The 21,725-nt window shown below is 42.6% G+C and overlaps 1 protein-coding gene across 50 annotated transcripts in view; it reads left to right on the top strand.

Annotated features, from left to right (window-relative positions):
• The window catches only part of SORBS1 (sorbin and SH3 domain containing 1), a 228,889-nt gene that overhangs the window by 152,990 nt on the left and 54,174 nt on the right, over positions 1-21,725 (top strand). For 15 of the 50 annotated variants that reach the window (XM_049103277.1, XM_035708107.2, XM_049103279.1 and 12 more), the window contains 5 exons: positions 386-460; positions 9,984-10,031; positions 10,156-10,285; positions 12,166-12,280; positions 17,706-17,789. In XM_049103277.1, coding sequence (XP_048959234.1) covers positions 386-460; positions 9,984-10,031; positions 10,156-10,285; positions 12,166-12,280; positions 17,706-17,789 — 452 coding nt within the window. Of the gene's footprint in view, positions 1-385; positions 461-782; positions 846-9,983; positions 10,032-10,155; positions 10,286-12,165; positions 12,281-17,705; positions 17,790-21,725 lie in introns of all 50 variants that reach the window. The other 35 variants (XM_035708112.2, XM_035708106.2, XM_025466633.3 and 32 more) reach the window with 3 other exon arrangements.

The raw sequence follows: 21,725 nt of genomic DNA, 5'->3' as shown, positions 1-21,725 counted from the left end.
CCTGCAGGCAACATCATTTCTCTTCTGTTAAAGGGATTAACTCAACCTAAATTACATGTTCTAAACAAAACCAGCTGCCCTAATGGTAGACGGAGATATGTAAAAATTTAAGAATCTACTGTTTGTTTGGAAACTTGAAGCTTACTAGAGCCTGTATATATGTTATTCTTTGTCCAAGAGGAAAAATGATATTGTCTCTTTAGATGTGTCTCAGTAATTCAGGCAAAAGGACTGGATTTTGCAATCTGAATTCTTTCATATCGCTAGTGAAGCTTAGTATGTTCCAGAATTCAAGGAGCCTTAACTGTGTGTGAATCCCTATTCGTTCATTCTCTCCATTTGTATCTTCCTCTATTCTCTCTCCCAAACCTGCTCCTCTGCCTAGACACTCCTGAAGAAAACCCTTATTTCCCTACGTACCAATTCCCTGAACTTCCTGAAATCCAGCAAAATTCTGAAGGTACCACAACCTTAGACAGTGTATCTGTTGTCCTAGCCTTAAATTAATTCTTATAGTTCCATTATAGGAATAAGGTTTGGCTTTTAGATTTTGTTTTAATAGTCCTTTTTGGTTGGTGGAAATTTTTTTTTCACTCATTTGCATGATGTGCTGTATTAAAATAACTAAGACCTTTCTAATTCATTAATCTCATTTAAGTGTGATGCTGTGTGCTTTAATAACACTAAAATAGGTAATCGTTCAAAAGAATCAATTGCGGATTTGTCAGTTCCTCCACTTCATGGTGGGTAGTTTCAAAATCCACTGCTTTTCTCTGCTACAGAGGACAATCCTTACACTCCTACCTACCAGTTTCCAGCATCTACTCCTAGTCCTAAATCTGAAGGTAATTAAAGGAAAATCACGTGCCTCTCTTTGTATTGGTACTGTTACTTTCTTCTTCACCTTGGGGTTCTTTCTGATGACTAATGGGCTGTCTCCCAGTCATTTGCTTCTCCCAGCCTTGTGTTTTGTGGTGTAGTCTCACTCCTCGCTGACTGTATTACCTGAGTCTATCCAGATGAGTATTAGTACTGTTCTCTTGGAGTTTACATGATTAATGGGGTAACCAGTGTAGCTTATATGATTAATGGGGTAACCAGTGTAGCTTAGTTATAATGTTTTGAACATGTGGGGCTCTGGGAAAAGCTGCCAGTATTTGGGGTGGTCACATGGTGCTGATGGCTGGGCAGTGACTCAGGGAGGCAATCATGATGGCTGGTGCAGAGTGGGTAGGCATGCCTGCTGTCAACAATAGAATAATTACCCAGTTTCTATATGTGCAACAACCCGTCACTAGGCCCTCTTATCGTGGACCTTCAGGGCATATCTCCTTGGTAGGGAATTTCCAAAGAGGTATCCAGGTATGAATTTCATTCATGGCAGGAGATGATGTCTCTTAAAAATAAGGGTTTTTTGGCCAAGCTAGAAAATGTTTCATGGAAGAGCTGGCTAGGAATTTGAACCTGCTGGGAAAGATGGCCACACTTGTATCTAAGAGATACTCTTTTCTGAGGCAAAAAATCTGGGTATCAAAGAGTGTTCTAAAAGGTAAGTTAAAGGCACCATCCTGAGAATTACCCTAGTCCCAGGGATTATCTGATCTTTGGATGAGTGACCCGAAAAGAGGGAAGTAGAAGGGGTATGCAAGAGGAAATTTCATTAAATGCTCTCCTAGGATGAGATGTTGAGCACTCTGAACTTTACTTATTCGACTAGTACTGAACACTTGCAAGCCCCATGCATTGTTGTTGGAACTGAAAATAGTGCCATGAGTAAAGATATGTCCTCTGTTCTCTGCATATCTGGCAGGGAGTTGGACAAGGCCCTGCACTATGTCCAGTGTGGTGGCATTTGCAAGAGCATGTGTCCAGAAGGCCAGAGGAAAGCTGGTTGGTGCAAAAGAGATCCTCAGTATATACCTGGTGAATGTTGATGAGTGAGCCTTGGGACCATGGTACCACAGTTCTTTTTTAGGGATGAATCCCTGTCTTGCCACCTCGGTATTTCTCTGCTCTAATTAGCTCAGCAAACCATTCTCCACAGTCCTTCTCATCACTGGTAAAGTCATGCATTCACTCTTTCACCAAATTCTTATTACCTCTCATATATGAAAGGATGCCTTGGGATGCATTAGAGATACGGTTTTAGTTAAAATACCAGATTCCATTTTGGTTCTCCCTTTGATGTGCTTGCTGGTCAGTGGTTTCCAACCATTTCATATCTGGTTTTGAATGAGAAGAAGTGTACCAAACAAACCCAGACTTCCAACTGGATGCTGATGATTTCATTGTAATCAGTGACCTCCTCTTCCAAAAAGAATGTGTTTAGCGTGCGATGACCTTGTCTTTTTATCCTGGGGTGCTGATTCTAGCCAGAAGCATTGCTTAAGGAACAACTGACTGAGCTGAATGGAGACTTTTGGGGGGGTAATTTTGACTAAATGTGATTTTTGACTGGTGCTTCATTTGCACTTGAGAATCCAGCAGCCCACTTCTAGAGTAGGACTCCCTTGTGGGGAAGATGACAAGTGCGTGGCAAGCCTGAAGGCAGAGTGTCCCACAGGCAGGGGAAGGCCACCTGGAGAAGTCCTGTGGAGAAATACAGTGACTCCGTCAAACTGGAAGAATGCCATAGGCCACCGTAGGTGGTGCCAGCAGCTTCCACAATCAGCCTGGCTATTGGTCTGAAGATGGTGTTTCATGGCTTCACACCCAGAGCTGCCATGCCACTAGCTGCTACACTTAGCAACCCTGGCTAACAATGACGTCTGCTTTTTGGTACACATCAAGTCAGGCACAAGAGGGAATTGGGGTTATTTTGCCTTGAGGCATAAACAGTAAGGGACGATACGATAACATTTCACCTATAATGTAAGAAGCAGATCTTCGTATTTTTTATTTTCAAAGACCAAAAATGATGAAATTGTTATAAAAGATAAAAAGGAAAAAAGTTAGATTGAACATAAAAGATTAATAATAACCAAGATGATTAGGCTTTAACACAAGCATCGAAGAAGTTTTCTTCCCTGGAGATCTTTTAAAAATAGGGGAGATTTTATCTCACCCCTGCTCCTGCTGAAGATGACAGATCCAGACATAGGCCACATATGTATTCAGTTACATGAAGGCTTTTCACAAATGAGTGAAATGTTTGAGCTAGATCACTTTAAAGAATTGCTATTTTTCTTTTCTTTTTTTTCTTTTCTTTTTTTTTTTTTTTTTTTTTAAGTAATAAGAGATTCTCTGGTCCTTCTCAGCCCTGTGCTTCTGACAGGTGGCCCTGGGCTCTGCACACCGTTCTTAACGTGGGAAATATTTATGCCTATCAAAGAAAGGTGTTAAGGACAAATTAGCACCTAGCCGGGGTTCTACCCACACATTTTAATGAGCATTAAAAAGTAGACGGCTTTACTGAGAAATGTGAGCTGTCATTCCAGAGTCTTGTCTTCTGCCACAAGGCAACTCGTTGATGCTGGGTTTTTTGTTTTGCTTGAACTCAAAATTTAAAACTAGGATTATTTGCAGTAAACCTACCAAAACCTAGCATAAGGGCTGCCTCCTCTAAATTCTCGTTGTTCATAGAGTATAAAAAAAGCTTTCTAAGTGTCTGAAAGCTGATCTTCCTAAATAGTAAAAGATTATAGGAAAGTATATTTATGCCGGCTTAGCAACCTTCCCCTTGCGCTCCCAACTATAATGAAAAAGCAAATTTGTCCAGACTTTCAGAAGATAAGTAGAATTTATCACATCTTAATCCGTGAAGTTTAAAATGTAGTTGAGAAGAAATCAGTAAACTCCCAACAGGGAGCAGTCCCAGCTAATCTCATGGTCTCACACCCATGAGACCCACCATGGGACAGGAGCAGATTGCTCTTTGTTTCATGAGGTAGTTGGGAGAAACTGGGGCTAGGGATTTGAGGAAGAGCAGAATGAATTCAGGAGACTGACTTCTTGAAATTTCATTGTGTACCCTGGTCACTTGAAAACTTATCAAAAATAACTTCCCAGAAATCCTTTGGGACTAACTTCCAAGTAGGGCTAAGCAAATGAGTTTTTTCTTTCTTTCCTAATCTTCCCTTGACCCACCCTCTCCTCCCCATCATTCCTTCCTCTGTGACCCAAAGCTGGTTGTCTGTGAATTCCATCCTGTTCTCTCTCTTCAAGGCAGAGAGATGTCCTTCTGTATCATCTGAGATGTCTGGTCAGAAGGATTGTGGGGGTGAAGAGTGTTGACAGCCACCCGAACCAGCCCCACCCACTGCCACACCCAGACGTGGAGGGGCTGCAGGGGTGGGTCTTCAGAGGCCCTGCCCATGATTTCCTCCTGGAGTGGGAGCAGGAGAGGGAGGAGCGAGCTGTGGAGGAAAGGCCTTAGACAAGCTGCGGCTGCCTGTTCCCCTGCCTCCTGCTTTAAATAACAGCAGTGTGGTGGCTTGGACCTCAGCAGCCCACAGGCATAATAATATTAATAATAATAACAACAGCGTAACCACCACAGCGCCTTCCACGACTACTATTTATTTAGCCCTTACTGAATACAAGGCCTCACATGCCGAGTGCATCACAACTGTTACCTTGTTTCGTCCTCGCAGGGACCCCACGAGGTAAGTCCTCATTTCATCAGTAGAGGCTGTAAGGCTCTGGAAGGCTAAGTAATTTGTGCAAGATCACACAGTAAGTAGCAGAACCAGGTTTTAAACACAGATCTATAGGGACCCCAAACAGGACCACTTTCTTACTCTGTGCTGCTGCACTGCTAATTCCTTTACCTCTCCTTGCTGCACTCTGTATTCTTGACTAACTCCTCCAGCGAAGGGCTGTCTGACCCCTAACTCCAGCATCCAGCTTGCCCTGCTTCTAAATCAGTCGTGTTTCACTCAACTGAGCTGGGGTCTCCCACAGTGATGTCTAGGAGTGTGTAGTTAAGAAACGTCCCCAAGTGATCTAACACATGGCCAAGACTGAGAACTACTGGAATGAAGGAATACCACCCTTCCCCACACTCCAAGAAAGAGGGCATACTCGCCAGTGCAATCTGGGGGATTTGGATACAGAATTTGAGTGGAGACTACAGATTCAAAAGAGCTAGCCTTCCCACTCTGAACATGGCCAAATGATGTTGGCTCTCCTGATGTGCTTTGTGTCCACAAAATGGCAGAGCTTTTCAAATAACGCCTCCATATCAGCACAAAAACCGAGTATCTGGTGTGTTATTCCATGGTCCATGGCCTGTGAGAATACATTTGGCCTTGTCGGAGTGGAGGGCTGTCCTGTCAGCGAAGGTTGAAGTCCCAGAGACCAGCTTTTCCTCTTGCATTTGGATGCTGATGGCGACCACTGCCGCCTTCTGGTGAAGTGTCTCAAGGCATCCCCAGGTTGTGGTGACCTATCAAGCCATGGTGATCCGTCTCCTGGAGCTTTCTCCTCATTCCTAGATGAGGATGTACGGGGACAAGGAGTAAGGAGGCACGTCTATATTTGATTTTTCCCAGGCACATCTATATTTGAGGAAAGTAATCCTCTACTGGCCTTACAGGATTTCTAAGAATAGCCTTATTTCGCTTGAGTTCAAGCAAATAGTTCTATTGTGAAGATGCCTGGGCAGGATCTGTGCCTCCTGCCCATGGCTCCAGCTAGCACTGCCCAGGGGAGGCGGGGCCGGGGTGGTCACCTTTGCTCTCCTGGGGAGAGCAGAGCACCAGGGCTCCGCCTAGCAAGTGCCGAGTCCTGGCCAGTCTTGCAGGATAGTTGAGAGACAGTAGCAGCTACTCCCTCTCCACCTCCACGGGCCAGGAATGCCACTGGAGATGAGGACGGTGAGTCTCTTTCCAGCCCTCTGGTCCTCCCCAGGTCTTCCTCCTTTTACTTCTTTCCTTCTCCCATCATTCTCTTCTGCTTCAGAATCTTTTTTTTTTTTTTTTTTTTTTCTAATTCCTTAAAATTTGCCTTTAACCAGAACATTAGGCAGCTTTGGGAATGCTTCCCCAGCTCCCTGGACTATTCCTTATTCCTGACCACCTTGCCACATTTCTCCTTTTGCTTATTCTTCCTCTCTGATCCCACCCAGACTTTGTCCTCACTTCTGCATACATCTTTTTCTTTGCATATTTTTGTGGGGTGAGTGTGTGTGTCTCTCTTGACCCCTTGATCCTTTCTCTTCCTAAGTGTATGAAGTAAAAGCAGGAGATGGAATTAATTTGAGCTATAGAAAGAGATTGTGTCAAAAATGAGCCCCTGACTTTAGAAAAGTAAGATTGTTATAAATTCTCAAAAAAGAAACCCCCCAAATCCGGAAAAAAAGTCTTTTTTTTTTAACGTTCATTTAAAGTCACTGTGATTAAAAAAGCAATTATGTACTTCCTGGCAGTTTTAGGAGTAGCTGATCCCCAAATTGAGCCTCCAAGGATAGATTGCCAAAACCTAGAGGGCAGTCATCAGTGTGTAAACATTGGAGCCCAGCAGGGGCCTTTGGGTTCCAGAAGTGGATTGTTCACCCTGAGTAAATCCCGCTGAGCATTAGAGCTTCCTGGAAGTTGTTGGCACCGGAAGTTCTGGTTGTTGCTGCCAAGGCTTAGTGTTTGCTGCTTGGGGATCCGAGGGGCATCGTCAACATGTAGTGCCACCACGAGCAGGAATCACAAGATCCCAGCTCAGCTGAGCCCCCTAAGGCACAGTTTTAAAGAACCCTTGGAAGAAACCATAAAGGCAGGATTTCAGACATAGACAATGTCTGTGTTCACAAACAACTTGAAAAACCTTTCATTTACTATGCCTTAACTGTACTTAAAAACATTCGCCTAACTCTGCAGAAATGCAGGAGAAATTATCTTTGTACCCAGTTTTCCCATTCATTGGTATTTTTAACATCCTATCTATCCATCTCCCCCAGTGTGGACTTAGCCTGCCAGGAGAAGGTAGCAAGAGAAGCAGCAAGTGGGTAGCAAGAGTGACTCAGTTTGGCCCATTGTCCCTGGAGACCAGCAGAAAAACCAAAAGTGGGTAACTCAGAAAACTTGCTTAAGCATAACCAGGGAGAGGATGATGCAGAAAAATAGAGCAAAGGCTTCAAGGGCTAGAAGTCAGTCTGGCCAACACCATAGTGTGTGACTTGAGTTTCAAAACAACACCCCCCCCCCACCTCTTCCACAATAAAAATTATAATGGAAGGGCCACAGCTTTTCCCAGGATTGGGTAGATGAGGCTAGGGGAGAAGTAGAACAAAGCACACATACCTGTCATAGGGCTTAGAGGCAGCACAGGGAAGTGTAGTTGGATAGAGCTTGAATTCATTCCATTTGTCTTTTTCTCACTGTGTGGCTAAGGGCACATTTTCTTAACTTCCCTGTGCTTCATTTCCTTGTCTGTGAGGTGAGAGATTTTATGTACCTCCAGGAGTGTTTGTGAGGGTTAAGTGAGAGATCATTAGGAAATTACCAGGTACTGTTCAGCACTTAATGGAAGCTGCTATTATATGTATTCATAAGCAGAGGTAAAATTTAAGTAAATTTTACATCCCCTGGAAGTTGCCCTGATTGCTTTGCTAGTGTTCTTTTGTATCCGTGAACTTCTGTTTGCCATCTTAAAAGTCAAACTGAAATCCAGATGTCAGACTCGGATCCCATGGACACAGAAATGAAGAGCTTGCTCACTCAGAAGTGCTCCTGCCCTGTGTTGGCCTTAGCTGGGTGGCATTTTTTTTCCACCCCCCACCAAATAAGTAGTAGTATTAAGAGTGTTCAGTCATTCGAATTCTCTTTGCCTTCACTCCTGTTTAATTTACTCCCCAAGCTGTGCTATTTTTTTTTCCATCTTGTAAGAAGTATTTACTTCCTTCCAACAAATCTTATAGAATTCTACATAAGGAAGCTCTAGGGAGAAAAACTTATAAAGAGCTTAAACTTTTTTTAAATCTAAATGCCATGTGTACCCCATGAAAACTTTGCTTCTTACCTCCAAGAACCAGGTAATAATTTTAAATTAACCCTGACCTTACTACCATCTATGGATAGGCTGTCATTCTGTGATTCAGAGAGATACAGGGTTTTGAGCTAAAATGCTAGGCTGGATTTTAAGCAGTACGTACACCCATTGGTTCGTAAGTAAGCTAATTTCTCATTTGGCAGCCACCGTTTTTCCAGTCAGATCTCTGTAGGCAGAGCTGATTTTTTGTTTTCTTTGACATCATGGCGTTTTCAGTAGGATAATCAGAAGTTCTATTAAAAAATAGAGGGCACCTGTTTGGCTCAGTGGTTGAGCATCTACCTTCAGCTCAGATCGTGATCCTGGGGTCCTGGGATCGAGTCCCATATCAAGCTCCCCATGAGAGGCTGCTTCTCCCTCTGCCTACGTCTCTGCCTCTCTCTCTCTCTCTCTCTCTCTCTCTCTCTCACTCTCTCACTCTCTCTCTCTGTCTCATGAATAAATCAACAAAAACTTTTTTAAAAATAAAAAACAAAAACAAGCAAGACAAAATTCTTCAGAACAGTACTCCAGAAATACATTCCTGGATCTCATTTTACTTCTGCCCTATTCTCAATAGTTAATGTAAATCAGCTTGCACCCTGCATTTATAGCAGGGTAAGTCTTATCCAACTTTGGTATCAAGTTCTTATCCTTGAAGCAGAAGGATGGACAGAGGGAGGGAAAGATAACTTGGTACTATATACCTTTCCTTTAATTGGGCTGGGGAAGACCTGGGGCAGATAAAAATAAGGAGAGGAGAGGAGGGGGGAAGAAGGACTGCCAGAGAAGCCATCTTTGAATAATACTCAGAATAATAGCAGTGTTAATTTATACTTCACAAAACATCCCAGCCTTTCCTGCTCTGAAACTTAGAATGATTTGCAGAGAGATAGGACTTAAGACTTGGTCAGCATGTGACTTTGGATTCTTTGGCTTATGTTTGCAGGTGACTTCATGTTCTTCATTAAAGCTTTAAGGGAGGGAGTTTGGGTCTTCATTTCCTACTTAAGGATTCTGAATTCGGGTTGACAAGATACTAGAAAACAGGATAGGAAAAAATAATAAGAAATTAAAAAAAAAAAGAAAATGGAATAGGCTGATGGATGCAGCCTCACTCTTGTTTGAAAAGCGCTTGGGGAGAGGGGGTGATTATCAGGGGCTGTAGTGACTCAATATCCTACATCCTCAGGACAGTTCCAATTTAAAAATCCATTTCCGTAAACGTACATGCACTCTCACTTTGAGTTCAAGGCTGCCACTTCCCTGAGGGGCTCCGCTCCCGTCTCAATTCTGTAAGTGTCCATGTCCCAGAGTTCTCTGTATCAAGGGATGCTTGTCTCACCCTTGCAAGCAGTCCCCAAAACCGTGTGAGTTTGATTTGTTGCAGAGTCCCAGTGCAGACACTTAGCCTGAGCAGTACCTTTGCAGAGCAGACCTGCCAGGGTGTGCTGTGTTGCGAAGAAAGCAAGCTACTCCAGGAACTGGGTTGAGGTGGAATCAACACAAGTGATCAGGAGGGTCTTCTCAGCCCGTTTTCATAGCCGCAGCCCCTCTTTGGTAAATGGTGTTGTGTATGGGACTGCAGCACATAAGACAGGTCACAGCCAATGTGGGCAGCTGAAACCGCATCCCTGGGCCTCCCAGGCCTATCCAGTAGTGGGCCTGGCCGGCTCTGGAACTCAGCAGACTGGACCAGAGACTCAGCATGAGCTTTTGGGGGCCTGTCCCTGCTCCTGTTTCCGACCCTGCCTCTTTGTCCCTATGCTTCCTTGGTGTCAGGTGGCAGTCAGCCCCGTGTCATGAACGGACCTCCCAGAGTGCGGGTCGGCAGGCCCTGTTTGGGTGGGTGGGCTCTCGGGGGGCTAACGGTGGTGTAGCTTCTGGCCCTGGGCTCCCCCTCGGTCTTTCGGGTTCCCGGTGTGGCTGCGTGCCGGTGCAGGATGGTGCAAGCGGGGGACATGCCACTTGGTTCCCTTCCCTCAGCCGGATTCCTCCTGATTATGTTTTGTTCTGTTCACTAGATGATGATTCAGATCTGTACTCACCTCGGTACTCCTTTTCTGAAGACAGTAAGTGATGGAGAATTTTCTGCTTGTGGGGGAGAAAGAGGGGGTGGCAGGTGAGGGAAGACATCTTCCCATTTTTGCTTTTCTTCACTGTTGAAAGTCTTTTGTATCCACTTTTCTTCTCCAGCAAAATCTCCCCTTTCTGTGCCTCGCTCAAAAAGTGAGATGAGCTACATCGACAGTGAAAAGGTGGTTAAGAGATCGGCCACCCTTCCCCTCCCAGCCCGCTCTTCCTCACTAAAATCAAGCCCAGAAAGGTAAGTGCTCCTTCACCCACAATCAGCTTTGCCACCCCATCATAATCAAGCTACCAGTGAAGTACCCTCTCTCTCCTGGGTCAGGCAGCCTTAGAGGCAAGAGTCACACAGATCTGATTTTGAATCCCTGTGACTTATTCTGAGTCTCAGTATCCTCATCTGTTAAATGGGGATGTATATGGTATATGGCAAGGATAAAATGCCTAAAATGTTCCTAGTAGTGCCCGGCTCACAGTATGGGCTTAATTAACGTTGGCTACGATCATCATGACTTTTTACCCTTCTCACCAGAGAAATCTTAGCTATAAAATGTATCATGTGTTTTTATACTCTGTGCATACTGACAGGGCTCATACCAGAGAATATAATTTTAAAATGAAGCCATGCTTACTTTTTTTAAAGATTTTATTTATTTATGTTAAAGAGAGTGTGTGTGTGTGCACAAGTGAGCAGAGGAAGGACCAGAGGGAGAGGGAGAGAGAATCTCAAGCAGACTCTATGCTGAGCACAGAGCCTGATGCTTGAGCTCAAAAGCGATCTTGACATCATGACCTGAGCTGAAATCAAGAGTCGGTTGCTTAACTGACTGAGCTACCCAGGCACCCCAAAGCCATGCTTATTATTAATTATGCAACAAGAGTCATTGAAACATAAGGCTTGGAGTGGTTCTAATGATAGTGTTTGTCATCTCCTAATAGCTGTGCTGAATGACCCATTTTTCTTTATTGAGTTCTTTTGTGGCACCTTTTTATGCCATCTGGACTGATATCCATGCATGTTCTGGCTCCCTCCTCACCACTTCCCAACAAGGCTCTGACCAAACTAATTTTTTTTTTTTCTAAATACACACTCAACTTCACATCTCCATATCTTTTCCATCTTGATAGACAAATGATAGGAATTTCATATATGCAAATGGCATCTGCCTAAAGGTTTTGATAGTCAATTTGAAAGGAAGGCTGGGTATACCCTTAGGTTCTTGTGGATACACACATAAGTGCATGCATCAGGCATCTTCTAGGTACATTCTGTATGCAGATTGAACCAGAAGCTGTGGGGGAATATAAGTATATATAAATCACTGACTCTGCCTTCAAGATGTTTATAGCTTTGCAGGGGGAAAGTAACTATACTCACAGTGCCAAATGCAATAATGTATGTGCATTAAAAATTAGTAAACAGCTTCCAAAGGTTCATGTATGCTCTGGAACCCACTGCTGGCTCAGGTTAAGTACCTGCACCCAAGGCTATGATTTGGGTGACTGCTGGGCCAGGGTGTGGAATAGGGAAGAACATGGTTATTAATAGCAAATCCCATTTATTCAGTGCTTACACCATGGGTCTGGTGCTCTGCTAAGTGATTTACGTGTACTGTCTCATTTAATCCCTACAATAGCTCCATTTTTCAGATGAGGAGACTAAAGTAGCCATGGGCAAGGTATGTGGCTCAGATCACCAGGCTAGCAAGTGGTGTAGCAGAGACTGGAGACTGGAACCACAGCAAACTGGCTTCAGGACCTCCATTCTCTCAGACTGCACTAGCAGGAGTAGGAGGTTCAGGCATGTTTGGGGATCAATAAGCTCCTGAGAGGAGGGCCAGCTTTGCTGCCACCGCTTCCCACCCTCCTCCTTGTGTTCTCTTGTCTGTGTGTCTGGTGCCCGGTTTTGAGCACGGGACACCTCCAGCCCTTTGTGAACGAACACAGAGATGTAAGTGGTTATTTTGAGAAAGAAACCAGCACAACTAAATGCTTCGCACAGAGCCTGATTTTATGCTTTGGATATAAAAACTCCTTGATTAGACTGCAGTCAGCCAAAGTCAGACCATGTCGGATGCCAATTTTCATGAAAATAGCTCTAATAGGATTTTCCTTCTACAGAAACGACTGGGAGCCCCCAGATAAGAAAGTGGATACGAGAAAATACCGTGCAGAACCCAAAAGCATTTACGACTATCAGCCGGGCAAGTCTTCTGTTCTGACCAACGAAAAGATGGTAATGTGTATATTCAAGTTCTTTGTCTCCCCTGCCGTGTTCTCTAATCCAGATGCATTGTGCACTTGGATGACATTTTTCTCCCCTGAGATAGACTTGCTATGTTTAGAAGACAATGAAAAAATGAAGTATTTTTACCCTTTTCATTTCTGCAGGTGTCTATAAAATAAGTCCTGAGAGTCTGCTTTGAAAGAAGCCATATTGTGCTTTGTTGTTTTTTTGTGTGTGCATGATTTGAACTAATTTAAAATGTTCTACTAATGGAAGGATTGATTTTGCTGCTGTCTTTTTAAAAACATCTAACCATTAATTTATCAGGCTTATTACTAACTGGGCTAAAGTGAGGGGTTTTTTTGTGTGTGACTCTTATTTGAACGTGCATAAATTTTGTAGAAGTTACGAGCACATCATTAAAAGCTAAATAATGAATATGATGTTGTGACTTGGGAAGAAAAGACCTAGGCCGTTAGAATATGTCTTGTAGGTCTTCCTTTTCTGACAAGTGCAATATTGAAGATGAATTTCATATTCAGTCTGGTTTCTCATTCTCTACACACATTCACATTGCCAGGCAATTGGCAGTGGGGCAAATGGCCTATCTGGGCATAGAAGACCACCCTAGAAAAACGGCTTCTTCTGTGAAATGGGAAAGAATTTTTACAAACTGATTAGTTTCTTATCTGCCACTCACGCTTCCTTTTATTCACCCTTCATTAGGAAAGCTGGCTCAGAATTCTGATCATGGTTAAAGGGATTCTCCAAAGCTCTATAAATACTGCAGCCCTCCAGCCGTGCCAGCAGGATGGAATTATCATGCTGGAGATTGGTTTTTATTAAAATGCGGTTGCCACACTGAGAACAGATTAAGTAGGCCTCTGAAATGCAGGTTCAAATTATTTTCCCTCCACCTCTTCTGCTCTACATGGTTTAAGTGATAATTGATTTGACTTTTACTAAAATAAAAATGTGACATCTTTAAAAGCACAAAGGGATAAGTAATTTTAATTAGGAAGAAAGGTCAGCAGTTCACAGAAGTGCTTTAGAGTTGTCATTCTTTAGCATTTACTGTGCACCACAGTTATTTTAAGCAAAAAAAAGTTCAGAAAGGAGCAGAGAATTTTGCCTCTGGCTCTACCCTGCCCTAGGGGTTGTCTCCCTGTTAGATCATACACACAGGTGTGCCTAGAAAGATAGTCCTGTGTTTTAGGAACATTCCTGACACTTGAATAACAAGCCAGGCGTGCACCATCACATAGCCACACACTTAAATGATGTCGGAGACTCCAGAGCCCTTTGGATGCTTTTGTTTGGGTGATATTATTGTTCCTAGGTGGTCATTGCTCTAATGGAGGGCTTGCTACCTTTAATTTCTCCGTTCCCCTCTCCTATCTTGGTTCCTTATAATTTGACCACTATTCAGCATTGAGAAAAAAACGAGTTTTGTTTTTCTCGTTGATACCACATTGGTTACAAACCCTGGAAAGTGAGAGTAGTGCCCCTGTGGGGAGCCTCTGGAGGGTTGTGGCGACCGCGCTAGGGGACTACAAGGCACTATGCAGTGCTTCTAACACAGGAAGCTCCCCTGTGTTGTTCCAGCCCTGGGCCAGCCCAGTGACGAGATGGGGGGCTGGCGGGGGGGGGGGGGGGGGGTGGTGGGGGGGGGGTGCGGCACCAGGGCGGCCACTTAATTCCATGCCGTTGGCTCTTTAGTGCTGTTCTTCCCAAGAGAAGCCTTTCATTTTAGAGAGAAATTTCAACCAGCTCTGCATGTCATAGTCTCCTGTTCCCAGCAGTTGAATTAGTCCTTTATTCGCTTATTTTTTTCCTTGCTATTTTTGCCACGTGAACAGGAAAGTTGGAATGTGTCAGTGTGGCCTGCCTTTCTGCATCCAGTATCTGGTCTGCCAGAATTCGAGGACACCTCCCACCCCCACCCCAACCACCACATACACACACTTTTGTTTTGTCGTCAACTGTGGATAAGTGTGCTAACTAGTAACAGATACAGAATCTAAATTTGCTCTCAGAAACGCACAACTCCTTTTGAGGGGAAAACTGTTTTGTTTTTCCGATTTGAAGCACTCCTGTCCTGTTAGCCTACAAGTTAAATGATGATGTCACAGGCACATGTACCTGTTGTTTACAGGCAGGGTTGATGGTAGACAATAAAGGCCACCTAAGAGCTTGTCTTGTCCTTGGGACAAACCCAGACATCAAAGCCAGAGGAAACATTGTGCTACCTTCAGGATCCCCCCCAGTAGATTTACAGCCTTATGACCTCTTCAGCCACGTCGCAAACTCCTGTGACATTCTTCATAACTCCTGAGCTGCCTGTCATCGCAATTTGAGTCCATCGTCTTGTCCTCTGGCCTTGGGATTGGAGATCTAGTGGTCAGGCCCTGCTTTGTCCGAAATGGCCTCCTTTGGGCTTTATCTCTTTTACACTCCAAAGTTCCTTCTAGAACTTCAGCTCAATTCAACAGATATATATAGAATGACTTTTATGTGCCAAGCCCTGGGCTAGAGGTTGGAGATCCCTGCTGCACCCACAGGGTTATACTGGGAAGGAGAGACATTAAAATAGAACTTATGGACACGATACAGATTCAGATATATAAAACGAGCGGATTTACCCAACTTGGTTTTTCCCCAGTACATGGTCACTTGGCGTTCCTTCCTGGCTTTTCAAGTTTGTCGCTTACCCCTGTTTTAGCTTGGCATCCTCTGCAAACGCAGAGGGTCTACCTCCTTCTCAGGATGTTGAGAAGGGGATGTTATATACCATAAAGAGCAGTGAGCTAGGAATTGGAAAATCTGAGTTCAAATTCTGCCTTCAGCTGTCTTGGGGCAAGTCCTTTAACTTTTCACAGTCTCAGGGTTTTCATCTGTAAAAAAGAAGTATTACTTAGTCTGCCACTGCTACTGAGTATTGAGCAGGATTGCATACTCATTGAAGTATCGAATGAGAGGACTAAGGTGTGGTAAAATGTATAAAAGCTGTGAACATTATAATGGGCTGTGCAAAGGAACATACCACACTCAGATTGTTTAATTAAAAATTGAAGCTAGCCTCTGGCTCCCATCCAAGAAAAAAAAAAAAACAAAAACCGTCCTTGAGGAGAATCAGGCATTTTTCTGGCAGGACATCTGCCCTTTCCAAGGATTTTGCCAAGCTGGGGCAGACAGCCCACGGTAGCAGATAACTTAGCCTGGCATTGCGGAATCTGCTCTGCTTGACAGTACAGAGATCCTGCTCTGCATGTAGAAGGAACGTTTCCTATTTGTCTGTTCTGTAATTGGATCTACAGCTGAGTTATAAATGACAAAATCAAATGCAGATGTTAGTGCTGTGTGGTATTACCTCTTTCACTTTCTCCCCAGACAGCTGCTCTGGGCCCGAGCAGTTGACATACCTCTTGATTCAGTTCTCAGCACAGTGTTTAACCTCCACAGGGAAAACAATCCGCAAGCACCCTTCGGCAGTAAAATGGGCTAATTCTTTCAGGACACTCAGGCCATTTCCTGAAAGGGTTGGTACATTTTATCTAAAACAACAAAAACCTAACCTATTCACAGGGAGCAGTTTATAAAGCGTGTTTAAAAATAATAAACATGAGGTAGGTTTCATGAAGTTCCATCCTATAAGGATCTAGGATGTCCCAGTGTCTGAACTGTGCCTCCTGAAGAGCTGTGTCCTTATAGATATTGTACCTCATTTCACTGAATAAATAAAGAATCCATTTGGAATCCAATGTTTCACACTATTCCACACTATTTCACACCATTTCAGAACCCAGTGAAAAGGAGCACACCTTCTTCGAGATTTAAGCCCCTAGGTCCCTAAAGATAGTTAGAGGAGGTTTGAATCTGGATGCAAGAGGACAGACTCTGTTGCAGTAGACATTTCCCTCTGATTTCCAACTAACTTATGTTCAGTGAATTTCAGTTAAAGAAAGTTCTCTGTCATATCTTTGTCCTTTTAAAACAAAAGTAGAATTAATGGTAAAGACCCTTCTAAGGATTTTAGAAGAAGGGATTGGTGAAGGTCACAAAGAAAGCTTACAGCCTTTTCTACAAACTGCAAAAGGCCTGTTAACAGAACGTTGAGAGAAACATGTCCCTGAGGAGCTGCTCTGTGAAGCAGTGGCGTTGAAAGTGTGGCCAAGTGTGGCCAGGGGACTTGCAATTTCCTCCACGTGTTGTTGCCCTGGGGGAGTGAAGTTTCTTATGCATTGTTTCCAATCTAGGTGCAAAGTGTACATTCTGTATTTCATATGGTTGCCAGAAATTCACCATGTCTCTGTCCTTTAGTGACTGCCCAGGTATTTTGAAGTGGATATGCATATATGAATTTCGTGACGCCATGAGCCTCTAACGCTTTTTGTCTGATGTGAACTTGCATCTCCAGTTTATGAAAGGGAAACCTGATTTGCTTTCCAGGCATTCATTTCCAACTAATTATTTCCAGAAACACATGTTATTCCACAGAGCAAGGTATTAAGACTATAAATATCTGACTCAGTATGAAACCCCATGGAATCAAATTTTCAGCCTGTGTGAACTGCCTCCTCGAGTTCTATGAAGTTGAGATATCTGACTTATTTTTGTAACATAACCCAGAAGTTTTTTCCGCCCCCCCGTTCTGCTGTCTGTCTTGTTCAGCTTTTCCTTCACTTTATTTTTCCCAGTTCTTTCACATCTATTTGTGAAAACACGGAGTATATTCTGTCTATATTCCTCCCCTACGGATGCTCGTTTAAAATGTGTTTGCACTTGTGTCCTCTGTTTTGACTTACACCATCTTCCACTTTATTGTGTATGGGACATGATTTCTCACCTACTCATGTGCCATTAAAGATGCAGTATTAACAAATTGGCTTTGATAAAGTGTCGGTATTTGCATTTATTTTGAAAGCCTTAAGGCAGCTTTGTAAGTTAAGTACTAAAACTATACTAGCCAATAAAAATTATTTGCTCTACTCATCTGGCATAGATGGCTAAATGTTTGGTGTGCTCACCAGGTTATTTGCTCCTAACTAACAGTTCTTCGTAAAGAGGAAAAAGAGGGCTTTCTTTTCTCCAGATGCAGTTACTGAGGAATATGCCCATGTTCTGCTCTGTCCTGGAGGGCAGCAGTGCGGTGCAGAATTCTTCTTGTGTGGCCCATTAGCCTTCTGCCTTAGGGCTGAGAGTGATTCACTCACTGCTCCCTGCCTCCATTTTTCTGTTTTTATAAACTCATCCTCTCCCACCTGTTGTAGCTCCTTGTTTTTGCTGATGTCCGTAAAATGGATGATTGCTGCGATTGGATACAGTTGCTGTATATCCCTGGAAACCACTGCATCTCTACTGGCCTGTTCCTATGTAATCTCTGCATAATGTTATCCTTCTCTCTCTTCCATTTCCCTATCACCAACCCCTATAGAGTCGGGATATAAGCCCAGAAGAGATAGATTTAAAGAATGAACCTTGGTATAAATTCTTTTCGGAATTGGAGTTTGGGAAACCGGTAAGTTTAATAGCTTCAGTGGTTATAGACACCTTTTTAAATAATGCTGTTGATGCATTGCTGCTGCTAAAGAATCAGATCTATTTGTAAGGAATGCAGGAAGTGGGGAGCAGCCATTTCAGTGGGCAATAGTGGGATTGTCTCTTCTCACTACAACCTGTAAGCTTTTCCCTCACTTTGTTTCACCAAGAAATGAAAGTGAGCTCTGGGATTATTTCTTGTCAGAAAATCATGAGGAACATGACTAAATCATTGCTTGTCTTAGGACCTCCCATCACTAGCAACACATTTCACACACCTCGTAGATGGCATTATTTGCATTATTTGGGCCATTGGTTCAATTACTTACCCTAAGTCTTCATGGCAAGCTGAAGACAAGCTGGAAAATGCATTACATACTAAGAGGAGCAACATTGTTACTGCTTTACAAAGATTTAAGTACATTGCAAAGGAAGTGCCCAAAAGAACCACTGTGTGTAGATATGATCCAGGAATGCCTACCCATTATAGGGAATGATTTCTAGGAGTTAGGGTAACATTTTCTAAAACTTGAAATGGGACTTAGGCTGAATGCTGTATTTGCTAGAATTCCTGTTCTGCAGTTTCCCTGTGGTATTGCAGAGCTGGCCTTTGGCACTTAAGGAGGATTTTCTTCACCCTGCACCAGACGTTGTTATCAAACAGAAGGGAGAGTTCATTTTTCCACTGGAGAGAACTAGAAACTGACTCTAAACCTCCAGTGACTTTAACATCTTACTACAGCTGCAAAAAGAATTTACAGGTGGAGGAAGTAAATGTAAAAAATAGGATACTTTGTTAGATGTTTGCATAAAACTTTAACCATTGGAATCACTGCAGTTTGAAATGATAGTTTTATTTGCAGACAGGAGTTTATAGTTCAACAGAATGTTAAATTCGACGGTGTAAATTTTTCGTTAAGATGAAGACAAAGACAAATGAAGTGGGTGCTGTGGAATTGCTAGTTTGATTCAGCAGTGCTGAGCTTTGTTAGAAAGTTGAGGCAGCTTCTGAGTTAGGAGCGGCTGACTTGCAAGCATCCTGCTAGCGTCCTTGGTGTCCGGCCCCCACCCCACCCCACCCCACCCCCTCGCTGCAGGAAGGAGCTTTCCTCCTGCCTTGTGCTCTGCTGGACGCTGGCTCCTAGTGGCTGCGAAGCTGTCCTGATCAAACAGCACCACCTAGTGACCAGTGCAGAGGGAAGTGTCTAACCTGGAGTCTGCACCATTCTCTCCCCAAAGCTCTGGTGCATAGCTCATTTCTCCTTTCTCTCCCTTTTTCCTATTCACCATTCAGACATCAAAGAAGTCTACCTCGGGCAACCACCTCCACACTCAAATATTGAACAGTATCTTACCCCTTGTCTTTTTCTTAAAACTTGCTCAATTATCTCACACAGAAAGCTATTTTTGAATTGTGTTGTCCCTTCCCCTCTCTGCCAAACAAAGACCATGGCCAGAATATGTAATAATAATGCTATCCTTTCATCAGGGAAAGCAAAAACTATTAGCTTTAAATTATGTATAATAAAGAGTCTGTGACATTGATTTTGGAAAGCCCCCTCAGAATCTACACATTTCTAGCCATTTCTCATTTGCTGAATAACTTAGTTTTATATGAAATATTAACTTTTAAGGAAAGGTATGAAACAATCCTTATAATGTGATTAGTTTGTTTTACCTAATCTGTCATTGCAAATGATTCCATTTTTGTTAGCAAAGGGCAGTCTCTGAGTCCCGGCATACATTAAATCAACTCTATAAATAGCCTGGTAGATTAACACTGTTTCTGCCCGAAACCGTGGTCTGAGCACACACAGCCCATCTAAACAAATATTGAGAACATAGTCCATTTGTGTAGTGAGACCTTCCTAGAATTTGTAGCTCTACTCTGTTCTAGCTGCCTCTTAATTATTTAAATGATGCTTTTCTAAAATGCCATTTCTTCTGAAGCTATGATGTTCCTTGCAGAGACTTTAGAGTCCTTCTTAAATGGGACTTTTTGAGAGGGTCTTTTAAAGTAATAAAGGATAATATTGTTGAAGACTTGCCAAAATAACTCAATCAGAGCCCATATCCTGAAGAACAGTGCTGAGATGAACAGTTCCTTGTGGTCTGAAGCATCAAAGGGTGGGCTTATCATCCAGTTGAAACGACTTAATGCCTGGCTCTTACTCCCAGAGTTGAGGAAGAAGGTGTGGTAGGGAGAGATTTTTTCTTTACTTCTGTCCTACCTTCATCACTCTAGGCTGTAATAAAAGTAAGAGAGACAAAGTGGTGTAAACCATAGGAGTTGTTTTGGAAGGCTTTTTTCAGTCGTTTAGAAGCAGAATGAAATTAAAACTCCTACCGAATCACGTGGATCATCATTTCTACTTATTTTTTATTTCATACCAACTCAGGACCCACTTCCCCCAAGTGAAGCCTGCCAGAACTTAGACACTAAACATTTACCCTGAACTCCTTTCTTCCTCAACTCTTGCACTTAAAGCCCACCACCCAGAATGAGCTGAAATTTTAGCAAGATCCTGGCTATAGTCCCTTTTAGCTCTGATATGTTGCTATAGAATATCAAATAATTCAAGACTCTGAGGACCATTTTTGTAAGAATTTAAAACCAATTAGATTTGTAAGCACTGCCTTATTTATTTATTTATTTATTTATTTATTTATTTATTTATTTATTTATTTATTTTGGTAGTAAAAGAAAGGAGTAGGTATCATCAGTAAACAGTCTGCTTCTCCAGGTGAACAGTCCAAGTGTACTAAGTGCTTAAAGATGAATGGTAATTGTTCATAGCACGCACTTTACAAAGTATACATCTGCAGAGATAGCATTACTGACCCGTCACTGTCAGTGATGAAAGTCTCTTGGATTCAGATTACTTTTCATTTGCAGATTCATTACTAAGAGTCTGAATGTTAGGTTTTTTTTTTTTTTCCCTCCTTTAATTTCTGCAGAAATCCATGTGATTTCCAGAAGTAAGCTTAAGGCAAAATGTCACAATGTGAACCAGTGTAAATGCTTGCATAGAGTTAAAATGATATTTGCACAAAATGCCAGGAGCTACTAATCTCATTTTTTCAGGGATCATTATATAAGATGTATCAGGTCTAAATAGAACAAGAAGGTCTAGACGGTGGGGGAGAGGTTCCAGAATTACAAGTGACTTGTAATTTCCAGATGTCCTACCCTCTGAACCCTTCCCTTCTTAAGCTCACAGTTCTCCTGGCAGAGTTTTGTTTTAGGAATGCAGCTCTAATTTTAACTTACAGAGTTAAAGGAGAAAATGAACATAACCCTATAGTCTGCTGTTCAAATTCAAATTATAAATTGTTCTCTGAGGTAAATGGAAGCCATAGCTATACCACCAGCCATGTTATCAAAGTCTGGTTAAGCTGTAAAAGGAGACTGTAAGTGTTGTCTAGCAGAATTGTCTAGCTACACAGCACATTATTGAACACCTATTATGTACATGGGTTTTATTGCCACAAACCACAGAAAGCACATTTGTCTCAATTTATCCTCCCCTGGCCAAATCTCCAAAGTCACACATTTATTAAACATAATGAATTTTGCCATGGAGAAGACTGCTTCATAAACATAGGCTCTCAGTGTCAATCTCAGTTTGAAAACAAAGTGAGGATGTGTGTCAACTGTACTTCAATGTAAAAAAAGAAAAATAAGGAATTTTAAAGTTTTGGTTTTTGTTCAAATTGGTGGTAATGCTTTCTTTTTTTTTTTTTTTCTATTTTCTTTATCTGTTTTTTATTTTATTTTTTTTTAAGTTTTCAATGTTTAGAATCCAATAATGACTTACTCTTGAGATGTAGACCTAGAAACTTCCCAGTTAATGTTTCCAGCTCCTAAGTTCTACAGAATCCCTCCCTGGGCAGCCTCCTCAGGAGGCAGAGTGCC

This window comes from Canis lupus, chromosome 28 (genome assembly GCF_003254725.2).
Source record: "Canis lupus dingo isolate Sandy chromosome 28, ASM325472v2, whole genome shotgun sequence".
Taxonomy (NCBI): Eukaryota; Metazoa; Chordata; class Mammalia; order Carnivora; family Canidae; genus Canis; species Canis lupus.
This window is presented reverse-complemented; position numbering and strand designations above follow the sequence as displayed.